We start from the raw sequence: 26,677 nt of genomic DNA, 5'->3' as shown, positions 1-26,677 counted from the left end.
CAGTCATTCCATTCCAGTTTCTGAATTTTGGTGATGCAAATGCCTGAAACAACAGTGTACCCATAATATATTCAAAACTGTCTACTTGCAGAACTTGCAATGGTTAGTTCATGTAACAATTTTTCTGATGCCTAAATCTATCAGTTTGCCTTCTTCCACTAGCGACGCGCACCCATAAAACGTTGTGAACTGTTTAATTGTTCAACTGTTGGATAAATTGTATGAAAATAAATTAGAAAATCGAAAGTTGTATATCCTGCAATGCTTCTTGATTTGATGATTTCAGTTTGTGATCAATTACTCTCTGAAATGTGGAAATTTTTCTTGGTACTTGGTGATGGAAGTTTCCGAATGGTTTTCCGCTGCAGTGGATGTGGTTGCATCATATGTTTGTGAAAAATTTCTTCAAAAAACTCTACTTGTGAAGTGTATGTATATAATGAAATGGTTTTTGATCACCTGCAGATACACGAGTGTCCATCTGAGAATCCTTTTTCATACCTCTTGATTCAGTTACGATTGAAATTTCTTTAGATTTTCACATATAGTCAGTGGGGCATACTTGAAGACTGGCTATAAATCAAATTATCTGAGAACAATTCGTTCAGGCCAGTCTCAACTCCCTACACAGTAGGTTAATGGACTGACACCTATCAGAAAACAACTACTCCCCTGGCTAATACCACGAAGGGCGTTGGATTATATCCGACATGTGTCAGTGCAAGATATGCAGGAATAACTTCACAGAAGTTATTCCTGCATATGCTGTTGGCGATACAACTGCCGCAATACATTTTCAATTATTGGAACACAGTTGCATACCGGTTTCGGGCTGTTTGGCCAATCGTCAGGGCAAGGTAGTGTATATCATCAACATAAAGTCGATGATTTCCGATAATTGAAAATCGAATTCCGTCAGAGTATCATTCCTCGAACTAAGCTGAAGCATACAACAAATAACAGGTTTGTCGTCGTCTCATCTGCCTGTGAACGAGATAACCAACTGCATATCCGAAATTTGCCCAATTCCTCGTATAAGGAAAGAAAACTTTCACATATAGTCAGTAGGCATACTTGAAGACTGGCTATAAATCAAATTATCTGAGAACAATTCGTTCAGGCCAGTCTCAACTCCCTACACAGTAGGTTAATGGACTGACACCTATCAAAAAACAACTACTCCCCTGGCTAATACCACGAAGGGCGTTGGATTATATCCGACAGATGTCAGTGCAGGATTCTTCACAGAAGTTATTCCTGCATATGCTGTTGGCGATACAACTGCCACAATATATTTTTAATTATTGGAACACACTTGCAGACCGGTTTCGGACTGTTTGGCCACTCGTCAGTGCAAGGTAGTGTATATCATCAACATAAAGTCGATAATTTCCGATAATTGAAAATCGAATTCCGTCAGAGTATCATTCCTCGAACTAAGCTGAAGCATACAACATTTAATTTATAGCCAGTCTTCAAGTATGCCCACTGACTATATGTGAAAGTTTTCTTTCCTTATACCTACGAGGAATTGGGCAAATTTCGGATATGCAGTTGGTTACCTCGTTCACAGGCAGATGGGACGACGACAAACCTGTTGTTTGTTGTATGCTTCAGCTTAGTTCAAAGAATGATACTCTGACGAAATTCGATTTCCAATTATCGGAAATCATCGATTTTATGTTGATGATATACACTACCTTGTACTGACGAGTGGCCAAACAGCCCGAAAACGGTCTGCAAGTGTGTTCCAATAATTGAAAATATATTGCGGCAGTTGTATCCCCAACAGCATATGCAGGAAAAATTTCTGTGAAGAATCCTGCACTGACACCTGTCGGATATAATCCAACGCCCTTCGTGGTATCAGCCAGGGGAGTAGTTGTTTTCTAATAGGTGTCAATCCATTAACCTGCTGTGAAGGGAGTTGAGACTGGCCTGAACGAATTGTTCTCAGATAATTTTCCTTTAGATTTGTTATTGAATTGAGATTTTACATAAAAGTTACTCGGAGCATATTTGAAAACATTTTGTTTGGGTGTAAGAGAAGTGTTTTCAATAGGTTTTTATCAATAATTTCAAAGAGATTTTTTCAATCTCAATCCAATATATTTCATCGAAATACATGATACTTACTTCCAATCGATGATATTTTGAATTCGGTATTGTACCTGATGATATTTGTTTTCGAATCAGAAAGTGTGATGCCGGTACAAAATTTTATCAGATATTTCCCTTGATATTAGCAAATCATAGTGAACATTCGGAATAAAATAAGAAAGGTCAAGTAAATATTCAATTTTCAGATTCTTCTGTATTGCTTAGCTCTATTTGCTTTGAGTGAATCTGAAGAGGACGTCAATAACAGAAAAAGAAGAGGTTATTTCAGATCGACCTACCCCAAAGAATCACATCAGTTACAAATTGCAGGAATTAGCGTAGAAAATTTTGGAAAGTCTAATGGAATTTCTCTGAATGGTGCGGAGTTATTCAGAGAGGCAAATGGTGAGTCGTTTGATCTTTTACAAAATTGAGTGTGATATTCTCTACAGAAATTCAAGTGAAAAGATCCAGTCAGGCACTATGTCCCAGATAATAAACCAAACTTTTGTTCGGAGTGAACAGAATTTTTTCAAGCTTGAATCAAAACTTGGGTGGAAAGTTCAATAAAAGTATATTTCGATGTTCCGGTGATATATAGATTATTAATCCTATGCTGAGTTCAAGTAAGACATAAGTGATATCGGTTACAATTAGATGCATTTTTCTGTTTGAAAGTCAATTCATTAAAATGAAGAGGATATTCAAAATCTGTATCGATTCAAGAATGTCGACTTTCACAGTTGGGGTGACAAAATCCGTGCTGGTAGGTCGTGGTCTCATTTCTGATTGGTTCGAACCTTTGCTGGTTTTTACTGATTTGTTGACGATTTGACAGGTACGCTGCTAATAGGATATCGATCGAAGTTGTATTCTAGTCTATATCTGGTATTCTTGAATACTAGATACCACTTTCTGTTGACCTGTTTACCTTCTCGTCTGTTGAAATTATTGAGATGCCCATAAATCTTGATGGCTTCTCCATGAAGTCTTGGGTGGTAGTGCATTGATTCACGATAGCAGATTCTGAGTATGTTATTATGTAGTCTGTTTCGGCTAATATATGTTCTACAATTGTTGGTTTTTCCGGTTGCATAAGGCATCAGCTGCATCTGATGTTAATGCTGCGTTTGTTAGTTTCCGTGTGTCAGAAGTTGTCGAAGGATATCTTTCGTTCATGGCCTATCGAGTAGTGTTGCATAGTTGGCGAATTGATATTGTGACGTTAAACGAGTTCTCTAAAATGGTCGGTGGCTTCGATTTCATAATGCAAGTAGGCCGTACTTACCACTGGCTATTGGAGAACTATTGAAACGTCACAAAATTGGGATTACTCACAAGCCTACTAGTCAATTACAACAGCAATCGTTTTATCCCTGAGGTACAGTCAATATAAATAGTGACAAATGTTTTGTAACTGACTACATTTCGTCACATAGGATGTATACTCTAAGTAAACAATGGAGAGTATCCAGTGCCTACCGTCCTCCTAGAGCTACGTAGATTTTGGATGTCAACTGTACTGGATGTTGAGTAAATCATCTTCGAGAAGAAGATGGGCATGGGCATGAGCCATGAGCCATGGGCATGTAACAACTTCATTTCATGAAAAAAAATGTTTTCAGTGTTGCACAATTTTTGGAGCAACAAAATATAAGATACATTATGGACATCTAATTCCATTTTTTTGTTCTCTGCAGGTAGATGATTCACATCTGTAATATCACTAGATTGCTTCGGCATACGATCATAAATTTACAGAAAACATGTAGTATCATCAATGCAACAATGAGTGTTACGACAGGGTATGTACACCAAGAACTATGTTTTCTCACATACTATTGGTTAACAGAATCATTCATTGTCTAGTAATATCACCGAACTTGTACATTTTCAAATTTCTATACTTTCTGAGCTTTCAGGAAGGACATTTGTGATTCCCAGACTTTTTTCCATTGATTTGTCTTTCGGGTTGCCCAACACTTGTGTACAAGCATTTTCAGAAGCCACTTCCAATTTGTTGGTGTATTTGGATTTGTATGGAAGTACCATACATTTCAAGTCTTAATCAAGGATTAACTATGTTACCCATTGTTTCAGCAATTTCCTCGATAACATTTTTCTTAATACCATATAACTGTACTTACTGTACTCTTCCATTGTTTCAATCCCAGTATTATTTCCATTTTACTGTCAATTCATTGGATTATATATCTGTCACATAATTGATTTCCGCCGACAGTTAGTTTATAACACAAATTCTAAAAATATGCAACATTTTCAAACAATTTTTTGGGGCAGAAATGTAGGCTTTCACAGCTGGCGTCAATATTTTGGTCGGTTTCCGGGTTGTGCCGTGATCTTCTTTGGTTACAATCTTTAAACGTTTCAACTGCAACTGCGACGGTCATCTTCATCAACTGAAACTGCAGTCGATTCGTTAGTTCCAGTTGATACGTCAAGAAGAGTACGTCGACCACGTGACTAAAGATGACTGTCGCAGTTTCAGTTGAAACGTTAGGAGATTGTAACCAAAAAAGACCACAGCAAAATCCGGAAACCAAACAAAACAATTTTTTGATTATCAAAAAGTGAAACTGTACAAACTAATCAAGCTTATAATTTAGGAAATCTCATGCCTGTTCCTGAGTACTCCAAGTCAGAAGCGACTGGTCAATATTCCCATATCCAAGAACTGAATCAAATTCCACAAATTGCTTATGCAAGTTCGAATGCTGTCGATAAACCAGTTCAAGAGTCGCAAGATTTTATACCACCCCAGGCAACAGGTACTGTTATTATCCCGAGGAGGCCACCCCCTGCCATACCTGTTGATACTGTTGGGTTGAATGTTCCTGGAAAGGGTGGAGCAGTATTTCTAGGTTCAGGATCTTTAGGAGTCCTCGACTTAGGAGGAGGTAAAGTACTTACGGAGTTGAACATTTCATTCTGGTATTTAGTATTTATCTGGTATTATGTATTTATCAAACGACTTCTCCTTGAAAATATATATAAGAAAAAATGTTCCTTTAAAGGATTTTGAAGAGGAATAAGTTCACTTCGAAATGATGATATGTAGATGAAACATGTTGTAGGTTTCTTTGTGTTCGATGATATCAACTTCTGGAGGAAGGAACATGAAAAATAACAAATATCTATAGATATTCCAGAGAATTCCTGACGAATATTATTTCAACAGAAATTATCGTTTTCTTCTCTTCATTTTGTACATCTAACTCAAAATAATACGAACCAGAACAGATAGGTATAATTTGTTGAAATTATTACTGACTTTCATGAGTGATCAGTATTTACATTTTCCTTACAAAAATTACCTATCCCAGACAGAAACTACAGTGTGAGTTCACCAAAAAAAATCTGATTCCTGAAACATTTCTCCAAAGCGGTATATTTTCGAAAGTTATAAATATAGAATGCTCCTAATCGTCTAAAATATAGAGTACTCCCAATCGTCTAAAATGCATGCAAATCAATAATTTCCGAAATGTTACTGCTTAAATGACTTGAGTCTGTAATAAGCTGACCGCAAGTCAAGCGATTTAATTTCATAGGAATCTTAATTTGAACATCATTATAGCACCCCACTTGAAGCGAGTGGAACAGATGAATATCTATTATTCATTTGTGAAATTAAATCAATGTTGTATTATTCTCTCTAGATAACTTTGTGTTATATTGAAAGCTCCTTGCGGTTTAACGAATCTGTTGTATTTGTTTGTCCTCTCCACATCCAAATGTAACCAAAATACTTCAGAGCTGGCATAGATATCTTTGATTTATTCAATATGAATATGACTGGAGTTTTTTCCCAACACCAAATCGCTATTTTTAACACCTCGACACGTGTTTCGATCACCAAGTGATCATCTTCAAGAGGAGGGAGAAAGAGAGAGAGAAATATCCTTCATTGTTCAAGAAATCAAGTTCTCATTAACAAATCATTTTAGGAAAAAAATTTGTTAATCAATTGAAAAATAAAAATATGTCAAATATAGATGAAGTGAGTGGGTGTATAAAAAAAATCACAAAAAAGTTAACCAAGAAAGAAAATAAAATATAAATAATAAATACTGAGAATAAAATCATATCTAAAATGAATTCATAGTAGAGTTTCATTGTAAAAGCCCTCGAGATAATAGAATACTTTTTTGAGTAGAGCTCTTTCATTATTTTTTTTTAATTTGTAACAATTTTCCCCTTTCTAATTTCGGAGGATACGTAATTATATAATTTTTGCTTTCATGAATCAAAGAGTCCTTTATCAAAGTGGATTTCGGAATAGGGAGAGGTATATTATTTTTCGATATTTGCCTTGTAACATATTTCATTTGACTGCATGGTTTTGGAGTATCAACTGTATTGAGGTTTTTGTGTATTAGACATACAGACTCTAGAATAAAAATGCAGGTGAGGATTGAAATGCCCTTGCTGATGAATAATGGTGTACAGGGTTCACGCATTCGATCTTTGCATAAGTATCTAACTGCCCTTTTTTGTAGGACAAACACTAATTGTAATAATTGTTGACTATGAAAACTCCAAAAGGCAATTCCATATCTCCGATGAGCCTCAATCATAGAGTAGTAAACCATCGCTTTAGATGTGCTCAGTTCATTTGTGACAACTATACGTGCATAACATCCCGCCGCAATTTTTTTTATCAATGTTCTAATATGCAGATCAAATTTCATCAATCAATAGATGTTCCTAGCAATTTTGAATTAATTTTGTTTTCTAAAGTTTGTCCGTTTAGGCTCCAATCTTCACAGGAGGTGCTAAAAGTACGTTCCATTCATTTGTATTAAAACATAAGTAATTGGAATCACACCAATTTTTTACCATTTTGAGGTCACTAGTGATAATATATTTCAATTGTTGAACATTATTTTCATGGCAGAGGATGCAAAAATTGTAAAATTTCCTCTAATTGAAGTAAAAGTCAGATCATTTAAATACAGAAGAAAAATAATTGGACCTAGAACTGATCCTTGTGGGACACCAGATAAGATCTCTCCACTGGATGATAGTTGTACATTCGATTGTACTATTCGTTTTCTATTGCTTAAGTATGAGGCAAACCAGTCATACCAGTAACCTCTGAAACCATAGAAGCAAAGCTTCTTCAAAATGAGACTATGATTTACGCAATCGAAGGCTTTTGAAAAGTGACAAAACACAGCTACTTCAGTTTCCCGTTGTTGAGGTTCGTATAAGGATGCTCAAGAAAATGAAAGATTGCATCATTGTTCTTTTTGAACTTTGAAAACCAAACTGGGTGTTTGATAAAATTTTTTGACAATCTAGAAAGGCTAGTACCCTTTTTTTGACAAGTTTTTCAATCACTTCCGAAAGTGTTGAAAGTAAAGAGATTGGTCTCTAATTGCTTGGATATTCTGAATCACAACCTTTGAATAGTAAAAAGAGAAAAGCTGTATAGAGACATGAGGAAAATTTTCCAAACGATCTATTGATAGCTGTGGCTAGTGAATCTAGAGCAGCATCTGGAAGGTTCAGTAGAATTTTTACAGAAATTTCATCAATGCCAGTAGAATTTTTATTTTCTATGCCCCGCAGTACTTCTTTCAATTCTAATAAGTCTGTATCCTGTTTCAAACAAATTAAAACTGTTTGCTGAAAATGAAAATATTGTGGAACAACCTCTTTCTACTTGGTAGTCAAGGTGATAACATCGTCCCCTACGAATATTCCACATATTATTGAATCGACAAAAGGCTCAATCGTCTAATATGAAAAATGTCAAGCTCCAATTTTAACCACCGAACGAGATTCGCCTTCTGTCTTTCACCGCAGCAGAAAGCGCTGTTTCGATCTGCCAAGATCCCATCAGTGGTATTAAGCTGAACCACCCAACTCACCTGAGAAGGACAAGCCTGAAAGTGTAGGTGATGACATCTCCCGCTACGAACAACGAATGACAACAATTCAACTTTCCAAAGGTACAAAAAGTGACAAAAATTTGACACTTTCCAATGAAATTGTGTATAATCGTGTTCAAAACTGGTTATGAAATCAAGTTTGTTGTGAGTGCTTATAGGTATATCATCTGAAAGATATTTCTTGTGGAGGACACAACATTGCTTACTGTTTCTTGAGTATAGTGCCTTCCACAATCTGAAAAATAAACGGAGCTAAGTCAGTGAGAATTTGCTGAAGTATAATAAAAGGCAAACTGAAGAGTTCATTCCGAAAAGTTACTGCGCAAATCACTGAGGAGTCCTATTATTCAGTAAATTCTCGTATCCATAAATTTTGCTTACAAATCGAAGAATAAATTGAATAAAATAAAATTCCTATACCTATTTTTCTTTTGTGGCCGACGTTTTGAAAAACAATTTTTTCTGGGCTTGGAAACTCCCTCCTCGATTGTGAATTACTTTGTTCTTTTGGGAATACGTCAAAAAAAATCAAATGTTCAAATTTTTCCGTCGATTGTTTTTCCTCAGATTGTGTAAGGTTATAATACCCAACATAGAATGAATAATTTTTATCTAATTTCTACTGAGTTTATTATTTGTTAGGACCGGTTTTGGTTTATTAGACCATTTTCAAGTAACTAATACATAAATTCTGAAGAAGTACCTAAAAATACATTAATATGGCCAGGCACCTGTAATAGGTACCTTAAATAACAAATGTTACCTGAATAATCAATACCAATATTACAATATATTATTTATCTTCTATGTAAAATGGGGTAAATAGAAATAATTTTCAACTTTGAACATAAATATGAGATGTAAGGAATTGAAACCTACCTTGGTTTAGGGGCCTTGCAGTCCTCTACAAACCTACACCATTGTTTTTTCTTAACTACAAGGAAACAAATTTAAAAAATTAAAACATTCTGTTTCTGTTCACCCCATTGAGTGGGGTGAAAAGAAACAGACACTGTTTTCCAAGTATATTTCAACTGCAGAACCTGTGGGGCTTATAGAAACAGTAACACTATCATGGGGTGAAAAGAAACAACACTTGTTTTGATAAAAAAATGTATGTATTGACCAAATGTTAAATTACAAATGACAAAATGAATCATTGTTAGTCAAGTTAATTCAATTAATAGATGGTGAAGTTTTTGAGATCATCAAGGAAACTGATGCTTGTTTTCATACGAGAGGAAGCCTCAGATGCTTCAACTGGCGGCATGAGTTTCTTGATTACATCGTCCTTCAGGAAAAGGAACTCTTCTTCAGTTGGCAAAAATGTATTGTTAGAAATTGGTTTCTTGTAAAATATTCCAACATAACCATATTCTTCAAGGCGAGAGATTTTGCTAATGTACATTCGAAACACATTTTTAGGTTTCCCATATACTTTCACAATTGCAAAGTCATCAACCTGGAGGTCAAGTTCTTGAGCATAGTTTGCCATATCAGATTCTCCGGAGTCAGATAGAATAAGTTCTGCATCACTATCTTGGAGAGAGTACTCTGACTTTTCTTCAGCTGAGGAATTAACATTTTTATGTTTCCTCACCTTCTCATATTTGTTATTTGACCTGCTTGTTATTTTATTTTTAGACATACTAGAACTCCCATTGCACCACCGGTACTAGCACCACCGGTATGTTCGACCTGAACTGGATCTTCTGGAATTGGAAAATCTGTCACAGAAACACTTTTCCCAGGCTCAACAGAAACTTTCACACGTTTTTTGTGAGGTGCAGTTGCTTCTGGTTTTCTGAGACTTTTCAAGAGTTGCTTGAATGTGTCGTCAATAGCAGAGACAGGAGTTGTGGCTCCTGACTCTTCTAAAGATGATAACATCTTTAATACTTGATTGCGACATAGAGGCACAATACCACATTTTCTAAAACCAGCAATTATGTTCTCTGATTTACACGCTTCATATAGTTTTTAAGTAAACTAGGGAACTCACTCTTTTACATAGTAGCTGTCTACTGTGTTTCTATTCACCCCACACTTCCTAAATATGTGACATAACCTCAAATAACAATCTGAAAAAAGAAAAGTGTGTTATTCATACATTCTGAAAGTATGTTATCCTTTTCATAGGTATTTATCACTAAAGAAATAGTTCAAGTCAAGAACATAACATGATAGGATATAATACTTACATGTAAAGTTCAGGAGATGACGAAATATCAACTTAAAACAAAACGTGTTATTCTTGCAATAAATTTGACTCTTAATACTACCAACCACATACACTTATTTTTCCCTTCAAATTTAGAGTGTTGTCAACTTGCAACAAGAAATTTACCCCTTTACCACTATTTTTACCCCCTGAAATGTGACATAAAACTATTTTGGAAGTTTTGTTACTATTCACCCTACTGTTTCTATTCACCCTTTTTTACCGGCACGACTACCAACTGTTGAATGAATCCTAAACTGGATGTAAAAATTCACAAATTTAAAAGAGGCCAGCTGCATGGCTCTAATTGTTCATTGATCTATTTGAAATTGGGGTTTTTGAACAATTTATTTGTTTCCAATAAATTCATCTCCCCTATTTTATTACACGTATGGAGAATTTTCATATTTTCTTCATTTATTGTGTGGTTTTTTTCTTGTGGATGTCCATATATACCTGATTTTTTATCCGATAATACATGCTCCTGGTATTTTACTTTGAAATTTCTGCCTGTCTGGCCTGTATAAGCTGCAGAATAGTTTCCACATTCTAGTCTATATATGCCTGCTTTTTTCCACTTATCCCTTTTGTGTTTTGCGTTGAAAAACATGTTCCCTCAACTATTAGTATCAGTAAATGATGTAATTATGTTGAGTATTGAAAAATACTTCTTTATGTATTCGAAAAGCTTTCCCGAATAGCTTATACTAGCATATTTCTTAGCTTCTTTAGGTTCTTCATGATTTAGGTATACTTCGTTCTTGATCAATTTTTGTATCTTATTGGATATCAGTGTTTTAATTTGGTTGGCGGAAATATGTTTGTTAATTGTTATCTGCTTTATGATCTTCATTTCTTCTTGAAGAGCTTCCTCTGAGAACGGAATCATAAATGATCTATTCATCATTGATCTGAATGTCGAAATAGAAGAGGTGACGATAAAAATGGTGAGGACGGAACACTTCCCTATGTACATACGAAGAGTTCTTAACTGAACTTTCTAGCTTTCATTTTGGAGAAAAAAAAATTGATCGAATAGAAACAGTGACGAGATACAATGATGGAATGAAAACAAAAATACAGGAACAAGAAAACGTAATTGCATACCTGATCAAAAGACAGAAGAGACAAGACCAACAATTCGAAATGAGAAATATTTTGGTTTTTCGGAATAACGGAAAATGATACTGATATTGACATGATATAATTGACAAAATCACGAAAAATTAAGCCAAACCAGATACAGTTGAATAACCTAGTAGAACCTGTATAAACAGTGGTATTTCCATTCGTGGAAATTCTATCTCATCACAAAAAGAAGTATTGAAGAAAGCTCTGACGAAAGTTGGAACCAATAGAAAGGTCAGAACAAATATAAAAATATTTTTGTGAAATGCAATGGACCCTTTGAAATTATGGAAGTTGTGACCTTTGATATTGAATTTCATTGTTTTCGATCTCAAAAAATATTATAATGAATAGAATTTGGATTGAATTTGCAGTATTTGGTTCCCTTCATCTTATGCCATCTTGTCTATTGAGAATACACATTCTTGTGATTTTTTTTCCTCTTTTTGTCTGTTCAACTCTCATCCGAGAACACACATTGTTTACTTTAGAGATGATTTTTCATGTTTTTTTTTTTGTAAAAATTCAAGGTTGAGAAGCATAAATATAAGATCTTTGATTACTTCGTTGACATATATGAAGTTGCTCATCAAAAATATTCATGAAGAGTATTTTCTTTCTGAAACTTGGCTCAATAATCATATTACTGATGAAACTGTGGATTCAGATGGCTTTAGATCAGTTTTAGGGGTGGAGGTTTACTGATTCATGTCACTGATAAATGAGTGCAAGAATAACCAAGCCACGGGTTCCATAGTTGACGGACATAATGAGAGATATGAAGAAAACAAAATATAAGGCTTCGCTCAAATATAGAAAAAGAAGCATTTTTGACATTACATTTCAGTATCAACATAATGACTCGAAAAGTATGTGGCATAATGTGAAACAAAATATTAACTTATCTAAGGAGAAAATCGTTTCAGATTATTTGAAAAGTGTCGATGAAGTTAATGATTTTTTCGTTAATTCTATACCAATAATGAAACCCAATGAAACACCCGCCAAATTTATTTGAATATTACAAAAATAACTGTTCAAATACCTAAAAATTCTGTTTTGTAGAAGTGAATGATCTTTTTGGTTTTGAAACTGAAACTAAGACAAATGCAACTGATTGTGATAATTTAAATATATAAATATATAAGTATGTAAATATATAAGTATATATAAAGCTGAACTTTTGCTTAATTGAAAATATCTTTCATAAAATGGGGGGCAGTGCTGTTGTGAGAGTGTCACAGAAAACGAGTTCGAAGAAATAATATAAATCAGTGTACATCCGGCTATATCAGAAATATCAGAAGAATCTGTAGAAGTACAACTCCTGGACCACATTTCAGACTTCAACATCTTACCATTGCTACATGTTGTAGATGACTTTGTAAGAGCTTCAGATGAAGGACATTGTACAGCTTTAGCTTATCTCAACATTTACAGAGCATTTGACCCTATAAACCACAGCATGGAATACCACAAGGCGCTATACATGGATCCATCCTGTTTGCTCTTCATTCCTCCAATCTTATCAAAAATTCGAATCACTGCAAAGTGAACTTCTATGCGGATGACATCCAAATCTATCATTGTTTTTCCAATCTAGATGTAGGATGGCCAATGAACACCTGAATAATTTTCATACAGCTCCAATAGAACACGGTTTGCCCTTGAACCCTCAAAAATCTAATGTTTCATTGTTTGTACCTGAGTACATATAGATATTTTGAAATTCATAAACATATAAATCAATGGCATTAATATCGAGTTAGTGGAAGAATCGAAAAAACTTGGAGTCATTAAAAGCCACACTCTCAGGTTCGAAAAATTCCGAGATAACTTATTACGACGTGGAATCAATATATGGAGTTAGGCGATATCTTCCACTCAAATTGAAATCATTCCCATGTGAAATACTGGTTTTATTATATTTCAACTATGATCATACTGTCTATAGACCACATTTATGTAAGCCGTATAAAATCAAAATTACAAAAGTCCAAAACTCGTGGTTGAGACTTAATTATGAACGTTCTCAGATAATATCTGAGGAGCTCAAATATGTCAATTGGTTAAATATGTAACAGAAGACTCATTCATGCCGCTAACCGATTCCAGAAAACCTGCCAATCTTCTTCATAGAAATTGTTTTTCGCACCGATATTCGTATCGTCATCATCTAAGATAGTAAATTTGCCCATGTCTGTGGCTTCCATAATAACATCCGCTACATGGAGGAGTGGAGAAGCGCAACTTGTGGACTTTTCTGAAACCAGATTGTATGACGGGAAGGAGTCTATGATTATCTATATGTGCTTCAATTTGACTTTCCATCACTTTTTCAATTATTTTGGATATCGTAGGTAATCTATGTAGATCTTTAAAATTTTCTGGATTTTATTTTTTCGTCACACTGCAACTATGGCACATCTTCATACAGATGGAAAAGCATTACTGGAAAAATAAAAATTGATTGTATGCTTGATGAAGAGACAATTTGAGGGCAACATAGTTTGATCATTTTCAAGTTCATTCCATCGCTTCCTGTAGAATTACTTTAAATTGAATTTATCATTTCATGAACAACTAGTTTGTCAACAGCCGCAAATCTGAATTTCGAATTCATTAGGTTATGATTCTTGTGAAAATCTGAAAGGGTTGTAGAATTATCCGTTTCAGGTAGAGACTTTATGAAAAATGTGTTAATTTCTTTGGAATGGTTCTTTTCTTCTTCTCATTTAAAATATTATTTTTCCTTATTATTGAATACCCATCTTCATCTGATGTGTGATTTAATTTGTGAATTTTTCCGCAGTTGTTGCAGTCACCAAATATGCCTTGTGATGAATGACCTTCCTATCGAATTGCGTACAGCTGGGTTTCAAAATTTTGAGCGCAAACTATTTACCCATTTATTCAACATACATCAGTGATATCATTTCAGTGTTTCATCTGGTTTCATTTGATTATTGTTTCTGCAAACTTATCGTAATGTAGATACATTTTTTGTATTTTCCTATTCTTATATCAGGAAATCAATGAAGCGGTGTTGTTTAGGGTTAATCGCGAAACAATTAGGAGTTTTTTAATTTATTCAGGAACTAGAGTGAATTCAGTTTTATAAGAATTATTCTAAGTATATAAACTTCTTTATATACTCCATCAATCCTGTTTTCTTTTGAAAATATTAAAGACATCCATCAATATCATTATTATATGGGAAGACATGTTAAGAGCAGCTAAGCTGAAAATAATGGGTATCTTCAGTCCTAGTTGATGATTCGATCAGGATTCATAAATCACCAGAAGAATCGGAAAAGTGAAAGAGATTACCTAGAATAGAAGGATCTCAAAAGTTCAAAATATTCAACAGACGGATCGATGTCGAACACTTCCGTTCTAATACAGAGGTAGCAAATTAGTCAATATAGAGTGTGCCTTTGAAAACGTACTGCGAGAGAAAATATTTGCAAACAAACGTATTCATAAAACAATTTATTGTGTTTTTTTTCACGACTTATCAATGCCAAATTTAATAAATACGGCCCTATTAAAACAAAAAATATCACATTCAATAAAAACTAAAAAGAGAAATTCCGTGAGATTCCAGACGCTGAACTCTACGTGAAAGTAGCAACCCTATTTAGATCGGATCATATCGCGTTTCCTGTAAAACAGGACATAAGGAACTCGCGTTCCCTGGGGTTTCAGTACGTCTTCTTCTTGCACGGTCTCGATCGAAAAATTGTCGTACCTTATCCAGCAGTTGTAGCCGACGTGTAAGGCATCGGTCACGTAGTGTCCAATGTTAGCATTTTCGCCTTCGTGGTAAACGACGGCGGATAGCTTGTATTGCTTTTCTGTTGGAGACTGTGTTTCCGACGATACCAAAGTCAAATCAATCTACAAGTCGAATTCAAAATCCAAAGCCTTGATAATCTTCGTGAAACGGTCGTGGCTGTATTCGAAAAACTTCAGATACAAAATAAGGGTAACGGGGAGTTTTCAGAACGTAATTTGCTCCTACGCTTCGACCTTCTCGTTTGTTTGTACCTCAAGCGCTTCTCTGACAGTCTTCACTTTCTCAATGTTGAGTGGCATGGTGAAGAAATGCTGGATATTCTCAGTAATGTGACCCCCGTTGCGATGAATGCTCGACTTTAGTGTTGTCCTCGAAGATGTCACTTATTGGTGTACTGGTGAAGTCGATCCTTCTGGTTGGATGTCCTTTATTTTTCGATTCCATTATGTTCCATACATTATTTGAATCATTGCTCAAAGCAGAGTCAACTAGAAGTTTTTTATCTTCAATATAATATTCAACCAACTCATTTATCTCAAAAATTTCATAATTGTGTATATTCAAAGGAAACCTAGAAACTCTTCCGCATCTTGTTGTCTACCATAGATCTAGTCAGTCCGCAGGTTATGCAACATTTCATAAATCCACGTCGGACCGAATGGGATGCCAGTGCTGCTTAAAAATTCTTGGTCATTCTTGGAATTTTTATCTACTCTCCCGTCTTTCGTCAAAATGTAGGAAAGTAGGTGAACAAACTGTTCCACAAAACGACACATTCCAAATATAACTGGGGTATGTACATGTCATTCTCTAGTTGGAAGTGATGTTTTCATTCAGACTGTTCAGTAAGTTGTAGAGTGGTGGACAGGCGAATACGTTAGTTATGGATTTTCATCAAGTATCGGCAAATTCCATCATATATATTTGCAAACATTCAAACTTCAACCATTTTGTGAGGTGGATCAATTTCGATGGAAATTATTTGAGAACTTCCAACCCCCTGTGCAGGGTGTTAACCTCCATTTTTGAATGTGAATAAATGAGATAGGAGGTCCAGTGATATATCTGTGATGACGTATCAACAATCTGTTGATTTTTCTCAGTAGTGTCTGGTTGATGAATCGAATACTTCACCAATGCCCCTTCACTACAACTACAGTAGTGTATTTCGACTGATTGCTTTGAACCTATGTATTATTATCTGATATATACTTAAAAATTCAGTATTTTTAAAAATTATTTCGAATTTCACTCTGAAATTTCAATACTGGTCATGTTATCAATGTGACAACGCTAGTGATATCAAGTTTTCACTATGTTTTTTCTAATGAGAAATAAATTCTAGGTCAGAATACACAATAAAATACCTGTATAAATCCTCATCCATTCTACATATACCAAAAAACAACAAAAAGTGGCTTCAGCTAGCCTGTCTTGACAGCAGTGAGTTCATTTGAATTTCCATCTAATTTATCGCCCATACAATGATAAAGATCAAGTCAAAATGAACATAAATCACAGGGCATGGTGTCACTTTCTAACGCTATTAATGAATCCATAAAGTTTTCTCATGATGAAAAATGACAATAGTTGGAATTAGACAGAATTCAATATTTTACAGTAGAAAATTCTATCGCAACAAAAAAAAAACTTTTACTCTACTCAATTTGAAATGTTGAAAGCCTTCACTTTCGTTATATTCATAAGTCATGCCAATTAAGATGTTGATACTATCTGAACTTGAAGAGAGACAATAAGAAAGTGTTAAATAAATTAAAGAAATTGTACAGAAATCACTCGAAAACAATTATATTGAATAAACAATGTAGTGATTTCGTTTACTTTGATAGGTGTTAATTGTAACATGAGGGTGATTTAATTACATACGTTTTTTTAAATTTAAGTCAGCATCTTCTTATATTTGCCAAGTTACAGCCCAGTGATTCGGTTCGTAAATTTTTCCCAATCTCAATTTGCTGTCAGGTCAACATTTCTAATCGATCTTTTAAGTTTACATTCTACAATTCAGTGGAAGGTAGAGGTCATTAAAAGGTATTTTGTTTTTTTAATCAACATCTAGTTGTGTATGGATAACACAAAAAGCCTAAAACACCATTTATGCAAATTGCACATATAAATCTGACTGGTTGAGTGTTTCAAACCTATACTCACTGGTAATTTTATTATACGTAGGCACGTGCAATATTCCATAAGCTGAAAGGAATACGTGACCTTGGATTATTCTAAAAGATAGCATAAAACCGAAAGAGAAGAATCAGCACAGAAGGACCTCATTGGATGGACAGGTCTCGAACACTTTTTGTCTACCGCGAGGAAAAAAAATATTGCAGAAATTCAATTTTCAACTCACTTTGAAGGACGAATAATTTTGACCTGGGAACCATTTCGGAAACTTCAACCCTATGAGCAGTGTTGTCATCCTCCACTTTTTCATAAAGGATATCGACTCTAGTCACTGCAACATTCCATGACATATATGGAATATTTGAATCTGATAATATCACAATAACTAACAGAGAAATAAATATCGATTTGCAATCTGTAACTGACTTATGTGATAAACATCTACTCAAAAAACAAAAATCATGTGATATTCTGTTCTGCAAGTTACGTGGAAACAGCTATCAAGAAACGTGCCTTATCTACAGGAGCCCGAGACTTTGCAAACTCATTATATTTCAAATCTTGTAATAATTGTCTTAATAAAAATTCATTCTTTGTACTGCTCTCGAAGAGAATAAACGCTTTTTGAGTCTTATGTGAAATCGATTTTCTTTTTAAAAACTAAGTTCTCGATTTCCAATACATAATTGGCGCAGTCGGTAGGATTCTCGCGGTCGTGAAAAAGAACATTTGCATTGTGCCAGAAATCGTTTTCGTGACTTTGAAGTTTCAACTTCTTCAGCGAGGATCGAAGGGATTCAAGGAGCTCTCTGCAGAAAAAAGAATCGGGAAAGGAACCAGGAGACTACAATCACCAAACTGTAAGTGCCAAATTCCTTTTCGACTTTCCTAAACCCTCTTTTTAAGGACTTTGGGAGAGATAGGGTAGTGACGTTGATTCCAACTGAATATTGGATATTGACATTACATTTACTTGCAAAAATAACAAATAATAACTATATTGAACTTGAAAGTTAAATTAGTGCCGATCGATAGATACTGAATTCTATTGATCAAAATCAACAATTTATGAACGATATTGAAAATATTTTACAACTATTAAATAATCTGTCAGTCGAAGACAATAATCAAAATATTCCAAACATGCCACCAGCGGAACCTCGAATGGTCGACTGGAACCTTTTTAAATCTCGTTTGGAAAACATTAAACCCTACGATGGGGATAGTAATACTCTTAATAAATTCATAACTCGTTGTCAAAGCCTGTTGAACGATTATGCCATGTATGGAGATGCTGCTTTTCAAAAACATATACTTGAATGCATTCAAGAAAAATTAGTAGGAAAAGCAGAAGCAATGGTAGGAAACAGGATAGAATTAAATACTTGGGAAAAACTGAAAAATGCTCTTTGCCAAAGTTTTTCAGATCGCAGGGACTTAGATTGTTTAGTTCAAGAACTCACGAGAACTAGACCTTATAAAGGAGAAAACCTTATTAATTTTGGGAGTAGAATACAACTGTTGAAAAGTAGTGTTGTCCAGAGAATAAGTAATGATGTCAATTTAACCGAACCCGAAAAATTATGTCATATTAATCACTATGATAAAACAGCACTGAGTACCTTCATTGCAGGGTGTACTGGCATCCTGAAAAATAATATGCATATTAAAAAACCAGCTTCACTGGAAGACGCAATGGCGTACGCGAATGAATTTGAAAACTTTGAAAGAATGTATGGAAGTTCAAACGAAACAAAAAATACAACTCCCAGGACTAATTTGGTTCCTAAACCACAATTTGGTAATAATTCACAAGGGCATAATTTCAATAACCAACATTATTTAAATCACCAACCCCACTTTCACCAATACCCCCAATTTTCTGGAAATTTCAACACTTTCCAGTCACAATATAGTCAAAAACCAGTTTGGCCAAATCAGCCTATACCTGTTCAACCTAGGCAACAACAAACTAGATTCCCAACAAATCGTGACGTCTTCGGACCCCCAAAAAATGTCTTCAAACCTAATCAAATACCACAAAACCGATTACCTAAACCCGAACCAATGTCGACAACCTCGAGAAACCCAACTGTAGTATCAAGAAACCGACAATTTCAAAATCACGGATTTCAAAATTTCGGAAATACTAATCTGAATTCAAATGGACAACAACGTAGGAATCCAAACTTTGTTTTCGAAGAATTAAATTCTAACGAATATGACAATCAATTTGTGTCAGACCCTTTCTATTCTAATGAAAATTTATACTCCTCTCCTGAGTATCAACATGATCAATATCAAAATTCCTACGATTTCAATACCGAAACACCCAAGCCTGACGAAAATATAGAATTTGATAATGACCAAGACCAAAATTTTCCTTCGGACAACCAAGACGAAAACCTGACATAGAAGAATTTAATGTCTTCTCAAACAACGCCCTTCCTTACATAGAAATTCAAAATCCCAAATCGAAACTCTTGATCGACACAGGTAGCTCTAAATCTATAATACGCCCAACAATAATAGAAAATTTATGTCCAAACACAATTTATCATTCGAACACTGTCTTAAAAACAACTTTAGGTAGTAAAAACATTAGATATAGAGCTCTTGTTCCGTGTTTTCCAGAATTTAATAGTAATTATGAAATTGACTTTATTTTATTTGATTTTCATGATTATTTCGACGGTGTGATTGGTTTAAATGATCTGATCAATATGAATCTTAATATTGATCTCACAAATAACCGATTGATTGGGGAACATGTAGAAATTCCTCTCAAATATAGAGAAAGTAACGACAGTAGTTTCAGTTTCTCAGTAGGTCCCAAAGAAAAAATTATCAAAAATTTACCGGTCAATATTTCAGATGGAGATATTTTGATTGAAAGAATTTATTTAGGAAAACTTGTTATACCTCGAACTCTTACTTCAGCAAAAAACGGTCTAGCACCTATTGAAATTCAAAATCTTACAGATCAATCCATTACGATGACATTAAACAACAATATTGAAGCAATCCCTTTCGAATCGCAAAAATTTGAAACATATAAATTCGAAGCTTTTTCTATCCCGCCACAACAGACAGACACACACATACAAAAGAATGAAATACTGGATTTCATTCGTACCGATCACATGAACTCTGAAGAAAAATCCGCTATTACAAAGCTCTGTAAGGAATATGCTGACATATTTTTTAAACCAGGTGACAAACTGACATTTACCTCGAAAGTCAAACACATAATCAGAACAAACGACGAAATTCCCGTACATACAAAGTCTTACAGATATCCGTATGTTCACAAAAATGAGGTACAACAACAGATAAAAGACATGCTTGACAAAAACATCATAAGACCATCCTGTAGCCCGTGGTCATCACCAATTTGGATAGTGCCAAAAAAGTTAGACGCATCAGGTAAACAAAAATGGCGTTTAGTAGTTGACTATCGAAAAGTCAACGAAAAAACTATTGACGACCGATATCCTATCCCGAATATCGCGGATATACTAGACAAACTTGGTAGAGCTCAATATTTTACCACGCTTGACCTTGCTAGCGGGTTTCACCAAATTGAGATGAGTAAATGCTCTATCGAAAAGACAGCTTTCACCGTGGATAACGGGCACTTCGAGTACTTGAGGATGCCCTTTGGGTTGAAGAATGCGCCCTCTACCTTTCAAAGGGCCATGGATGAAGTCCTGAAAGACCTACAACACAAAATATGCATGGTCTACATGGACGATATCATAATTTTCAGTACCGGCCTTCAAGAACATATTCAAAATTTAAAATTGGTTCTTACAAAATTAAGGGAAGCTAAATTAAAAATCCAACTAGATAAATGCGAATTTCTACGCAAAGAAGTAGAATTTTTAGGCCATATAGTCACAAAAGATGGGATAAAACCGAATCCTATCAAAATTGAAAAGATAAAAAATTTTCCATTACCTAGAACACAAAAAGAAATTAAATCATTTCTAGGCCTTCTTGGATATTATCGGAAATTTATAAAAGATTTCGCTAAAATCACCAAACCCATGACTTCATGTCTAAAAAAGGACAATAAAGTCGAACATACCAAGGAGTTCAAAGATTGTTTTGAAACTTGCAAAAATATTCTAATCTCAGAACCTGTGTTAGCTTACCCAGACTTCGAAAAAGATTTCGAACTCTCTACCGATGCCTCTAAATATGCATTGGGTAGCATTTTGTCTCAAAATGGTCATCCCATTTGCTATGCATCTAGGACACTAAACTCTGCTGAAATAAATTACTCTACAATAGAAAAAGAACTGCTCGCAATAGTTTGGAGCTGTAAGTATTTTCGACCGTACCTGTTTGGCAGGAAATTTGTGATTTATACAGATCACAAACCTCTGCAATGGCTTTTTTCCTCAAAGGACCCAAACTCAAGACTTGTGAGATGGCGCCTAAAATTGGAAGAGTTTGACTATGTCATTAAATACAAAAATGGTAAAAATAATCAAGCAGCAGATGTCCTCTCTAGATACCCACCTAATTTTGAGATAAATGCACTAGAAACAATGTCAACCGATGTTAATTTGGATGACATTGATGAAGTAATAGAAAAAGAACTAGAAAACTTGAACAATCTTCCAAATCTAGACAATGAGAATATCACTGATTTCTTAGAAAATCAGTCACTATTGGATACTCTGCCGTCAAGTACTGGAAATCCAAGAGTTAATATAATTTCTAATATATTAGTAAAACCGGCAAACAAAGTCAACCCCGAACCAGAGGTGGACTTGGAAACAGTACATACTTCTGCCGAAAACCCTATATTGACAATACCAATAGTAGACCGATCTTTAAATACATATAAAAATCAGCTAGTTATGACAGTTGGAGACATAGACAAAACCAAAGTTAGACGAGAAAAAGTATTCGAAAATATCCGACTATACATCACTTTTCCAAAAGTCGAACTCGAAAATCAAATTAAAACTTTTGCAAGAGAATATTTGAACCCCAAACAGCATTATGCTCTGTACTTTAAAAACCCTCAACTCTCGGAAATATTTTCTGTAACTATCCAAAATACTTTTAAAAATTCCTCATTCAAATTATTGCACTGCACAAAATTTTTGACTGACGTAGAAACGTTGAAGGAACAAAAGCAAAAGCTAGAGTATTACCACATATACAAATCCGGTCATAGAGGAATGAACGAAGTGAAAATGTCATTAGGTTCTCGATATTATTGGCCGAATATGTCTATAGATATAGAGAATTATATCAACAATTGTGAAACATGCCTAAAAAACAAATATGACAGGGATCCCCCTGCCATTAAGTTCAATCTGACCCCCACTGCATCCAAACCATTCGAACATATTCACATCGACGTTTTTAGAATATCTAACCATATTTACTTGACCATTATTGATGCTTTCTCCCGATACGGCCAAGCATACCCTTTAAAGTCGGCAACAGGAATATCAATAGTTGAAGGTCTTTTGAATTTTGTAACTCATCATGGGTTACCTCTAAAAATTACAAGTGATTGCGGTACGGAGTTTAAAAATCAAGATTTAGAAAACTTCTGCTCTCTTCACCGTATTCAACTTCATTTCACCACAGCGAAGAATAGCAACTCAAATTCCCCAGTAGAACGTTTTCATTCTACCTTAATTGAACATTTTCGTTGTTTAAGAGAAGAAAATAAAAACCTCACCCCGGACCAATTGGTAAAATACGCTATATTGAGCTATAATAATTCAATACATAGTGTAACCAAATTCACTCCATTTGAAGTTATCAAAGGACATATTGACGATTCTAACCCCTTCGATATGAACGATAACGTTATTATATCGAATTATATTCAAAATCACAAGGAAGTTAGCAAAAATATGTACGAAAATATACAAAGAGCAAATCAAACAACTAAAGAAAAAGTAATAACTAGAGCAAACGAAAAAAGGTCAAACGCCCCACAATATACGGGTCGAAAAACAGTTTATATAAAAACTAAACCCCGAAACAAAAATTTACCAAAATTCAAAAAGGTTACTATCGATCAGGAAACTGATAAAAAATTAATCACACAATCCGGAACATATCATAAAAGTTCTGCTAGAAAACCCAGAAATATTAAAGAATAAACATTGTTACAGGAAAATCAAGAGGATGAAGTTTCTTCTCCTTTGCCTGGTCGTTCAACTAACATATTGTAAGGATGACATAGACGTTACCAACCTAGACAATCTTATCCTCCCAATACAACTAGGAAACGCTAGACTCATATACACTAAACATACCTTTCTACACTATTTGGACCTTAAAATCATTATCGATCAGATACAAAATTTGAATAAAAATTTTAAATCAATCGAAAATAGTATTTCCACAGTTAATGTAACTAACCCAATATCTTATCACGGATTATCGGAAAATATGCTGATCAGAACTAAATATCTCATTAGCACTTTACAGAGAAAAATCGACAATCTATTACCTTCATTCCATACTCGCAATAAAAGAGGGCTAATCAATGTAGTTGGTAAAGTAAACAAATGGCTTTTTGGCAACCTCGACTCTGATGACGAGGAACGTTATAATAACGCTATTAAAGTTTTGGAAAATAATCAGGAAAAAATTATTCACGAAACCAATCTCCAAATTTCTTTGTCTAAAACATTAATAAACCATTATAACAAAACCATTAGAATTTTCAACGCGAATCAAGAGAAGTTCGAGCGAGATTTGGAAAGATTTCAGGTAACGATTAGTGATACAATAAGAAATGTCGATAATTACCTTAGTTTTCAAGGAACACTATTACAATTGAACTTAGACTGTCAGAATTTGATAAACTTTATAGATAATATCGAAAATGCCATTATGTTTTCAAAACTGAACACTTTGCATAATTCAATTGTATCTACTACTGAACTTCAGGAGATGGCGACATATTTAATGAAAATATATAACCAAAATCAAGTTCCAAATTTTAAGAATACACTCACGTATTACCAATTTTTAGGAACGCAAGTCAGTTTCGTCAATACCAAATTGATCTTTGCAATACACGTCCCTATTGTTAGGCCCAAATTCTTTGAATTCTATCATGTATATCCTATTATCCAAAATCACATGATGTCTTTCCCCAAATACCCATATTTGGCACGGAACCAGGGCGATATCCAGTTCGAAAAAGAAGATTGCCCGTTCCTAGAAAATACATATTACTGCCCGGAGAACTTTGCGCCACCGGATAACTGCACACTTCACCTTTTTGAAGGAAAAGCCTTAGAGAAATGCCACCTTTTGGAAATCAACGTGCAAGATCCCATTGTAGAACAAGTAACACAAGATCGAGTATTGATAATCCCTTTCAGAAAAGAACGCCTATATTCCAAATGTAAAACAGATCAATACCTAGAAATCAATTCTCCAGTATTGATCAGAATCCCACAATCATGCGAAGTCCAAATCCATGATACAAAATATGTAAATGACATTTATATCCAACAAGGAAAACCCATGATTTTACCCAAATTGGAAATGACGGACTTGAAAACCCCAAAAGTCTACGACACCCCAAATTTCACCAAAATCAACCTTGATGAACTGTACCAAATAGATAGAATAGCCAATCAACTGAAGCCTATTCAATCGCAACAAAACCAAGTTCCTACAACATCTATTTTTGGGACTATAATATTTGTAATCATCGTCATCGTGATACTGCTCAGCCTGCCGAAATTGAAGCAGTATTTCCAGAAAATATTCAAGAAGAACCAAAAAGCCTGTGAATCCGCAGAAACCACAACTTCAAAAAATAACTCCGTTATTTTTTCAGCCTGAGGAGGGACGAGTTACGTGGAAACAGCTATCAAGAAACGTGCCTTATCTACAGGAGCCCGAGACTTTGCAAACTCATTATATTTCAAATCTTGTAATAATTGTCTTAATAAAAATTCATTCTTTGTACTGCTCTCGAAGAGAATAAACGCTTTTTGAGTCTTATGTGAAATCGATTTTCTTTTTAAAAACTAAGTTCTCGATTTCCAATACATAATTTGCATGACAATGTACTGAGGATGGGAAATTATACAATACCTTTAAGTGGGAGTACAAAAAATTTGGGTTTGATAATAGATCAAAAATTGGGATCCAAAGAACAGATCAATATAATATTGAAAAAAAGTTACACTAGATTGAAGAGAGCTCAAAAAGTCCAACGGGTTTAAAAAACATACCCTTCGCTACTTCTAAAAACTTTTGAAATACAAGAAACCGAACTATCTATAAGATAAAGTCATATATAAAAAAGTTATACATGATTCAAATACTCTACAATTTTTCTTATCACCATTTCTCGATATAGAAAGGAAAGTTTCAAACGTCAAAAGTTTTTCATATAATATCGCTAGTTACATGAATACGTTCAAGATAACCGACTACAGTAGGTCGTGTCTCTCTTTGAAAAAATCCATTACTGAATCTTTGCGTGAACTATGAATATGAAAAATAATTGGAAATATCTCCCAACTCGAAGCAAAAAAATGAATTCTCACAGCGTCGTCATGCAACCTAGTTGTTTCATGACCTAATGGAATCACTGTAGTTCTCTATCTTCTCTCTCTCTTTTCTTTATCTTACTTTTCTCTCGCCTCCTGGTTCTTTGTGTACTAGTCGATGATTATACATATTATCAGTTTTAAGTTAACTTTGTAGTAAGGATTCGAGTAGAAGTGTTGAAATAAAACTGAACTCCACCCTTCATTTACCTAGTTCCTTAGAATTGATACTGAAGATTTTCGGTGGATTTTGGTCAATGATAAACGTATCATATTATTATTATGAAAGGGCTTTTAATCCATTATATTACTCCAAATGTTGAAGAAAAATTTCTTCACAATAATTTTCAGTTTTTACCGTTCAGTAGGCATTCGGTTTGTGACTGTCAGATTCAGATAGGCATAGCCCGTTTCGTTAGTTATGACGAATGTTTGAAAACTTGAGTTCATAAAAGCGGTGCAGTAATGAAACAAAGATAGGCTGATACTGTATTCACATGATTTGAGTAAATAACCGCAAATTTTCTGTCACAAGTGTGCATTTCATGAATAGTTGAAAATAATAATCAGTTCGTGTGAACTTATATGTCTCAATATACACCAATCAAAAAGCAGTTCACATATTTCGTTTCCTGCAAGTAGCCGTCGACAGAAATCTCTCGAATATTTTTACCATCAATGCTGGTGTTCCCCAGGGATCTATTTTGCCTACAACCCTCTTTATATTGTATATCAACGACTTATTGGAAAAAATCATAAATCCAATATATTGCTTTGCTGCCGATAGCACACTTGTTCCGTCATT

General features: G+C 34.5%; 1 protein-coding gene across 1 annotated transcript in view; it reads left to right on the top strand.

Moving 5' to 3' along the window:
- The window catches only part of LOC111508593 (uncharacterized), a 95,920-nt gene that overhangs the window by 59,359 nt on the left and 9,884 nt on the right, over positions 1 to 26,677 (top strand). Inside the window, exons 2-3 of the mRNA XM_074185210.1 lie at positions 2,307 to 2,505; positions 4,728 to 5,018. Of these exons, the coding sequence (XP_074041311.1) occupies positions 2,307 to 2,505; positions 4,728 to 5,018 (490 nt within the window). The remainder of the gene's footprint in view (positions 1 to 2,306; positions 2,506 to 4,727; positions 5,019 to 26,677) is intronic.

The sequence above is a fragment of the Leptinotarsa decemlineata genome, unplaced genomic scaffold, assembly GCF_025532065.1.
Source record: "Leptinotarsa decemlineata unplaced genomic scaffold, Ldec_3_MD MMD2_tig00026369_RagTag_RagTag, whole genome shotgun sequence".
NCBI classification, from domain to species: Eukaryota; Metazoa; Arthropoda; class Insecta; order Coleoptera; family Chrysomelidae; genus Leptinotarsa; species Leptinotarsa decemlineata.
The sequence above is the reverse complement of the archived record's forward strand: the minus strand, read 5'-3'. Positions and strand labels throughout refer to the sequence as shown.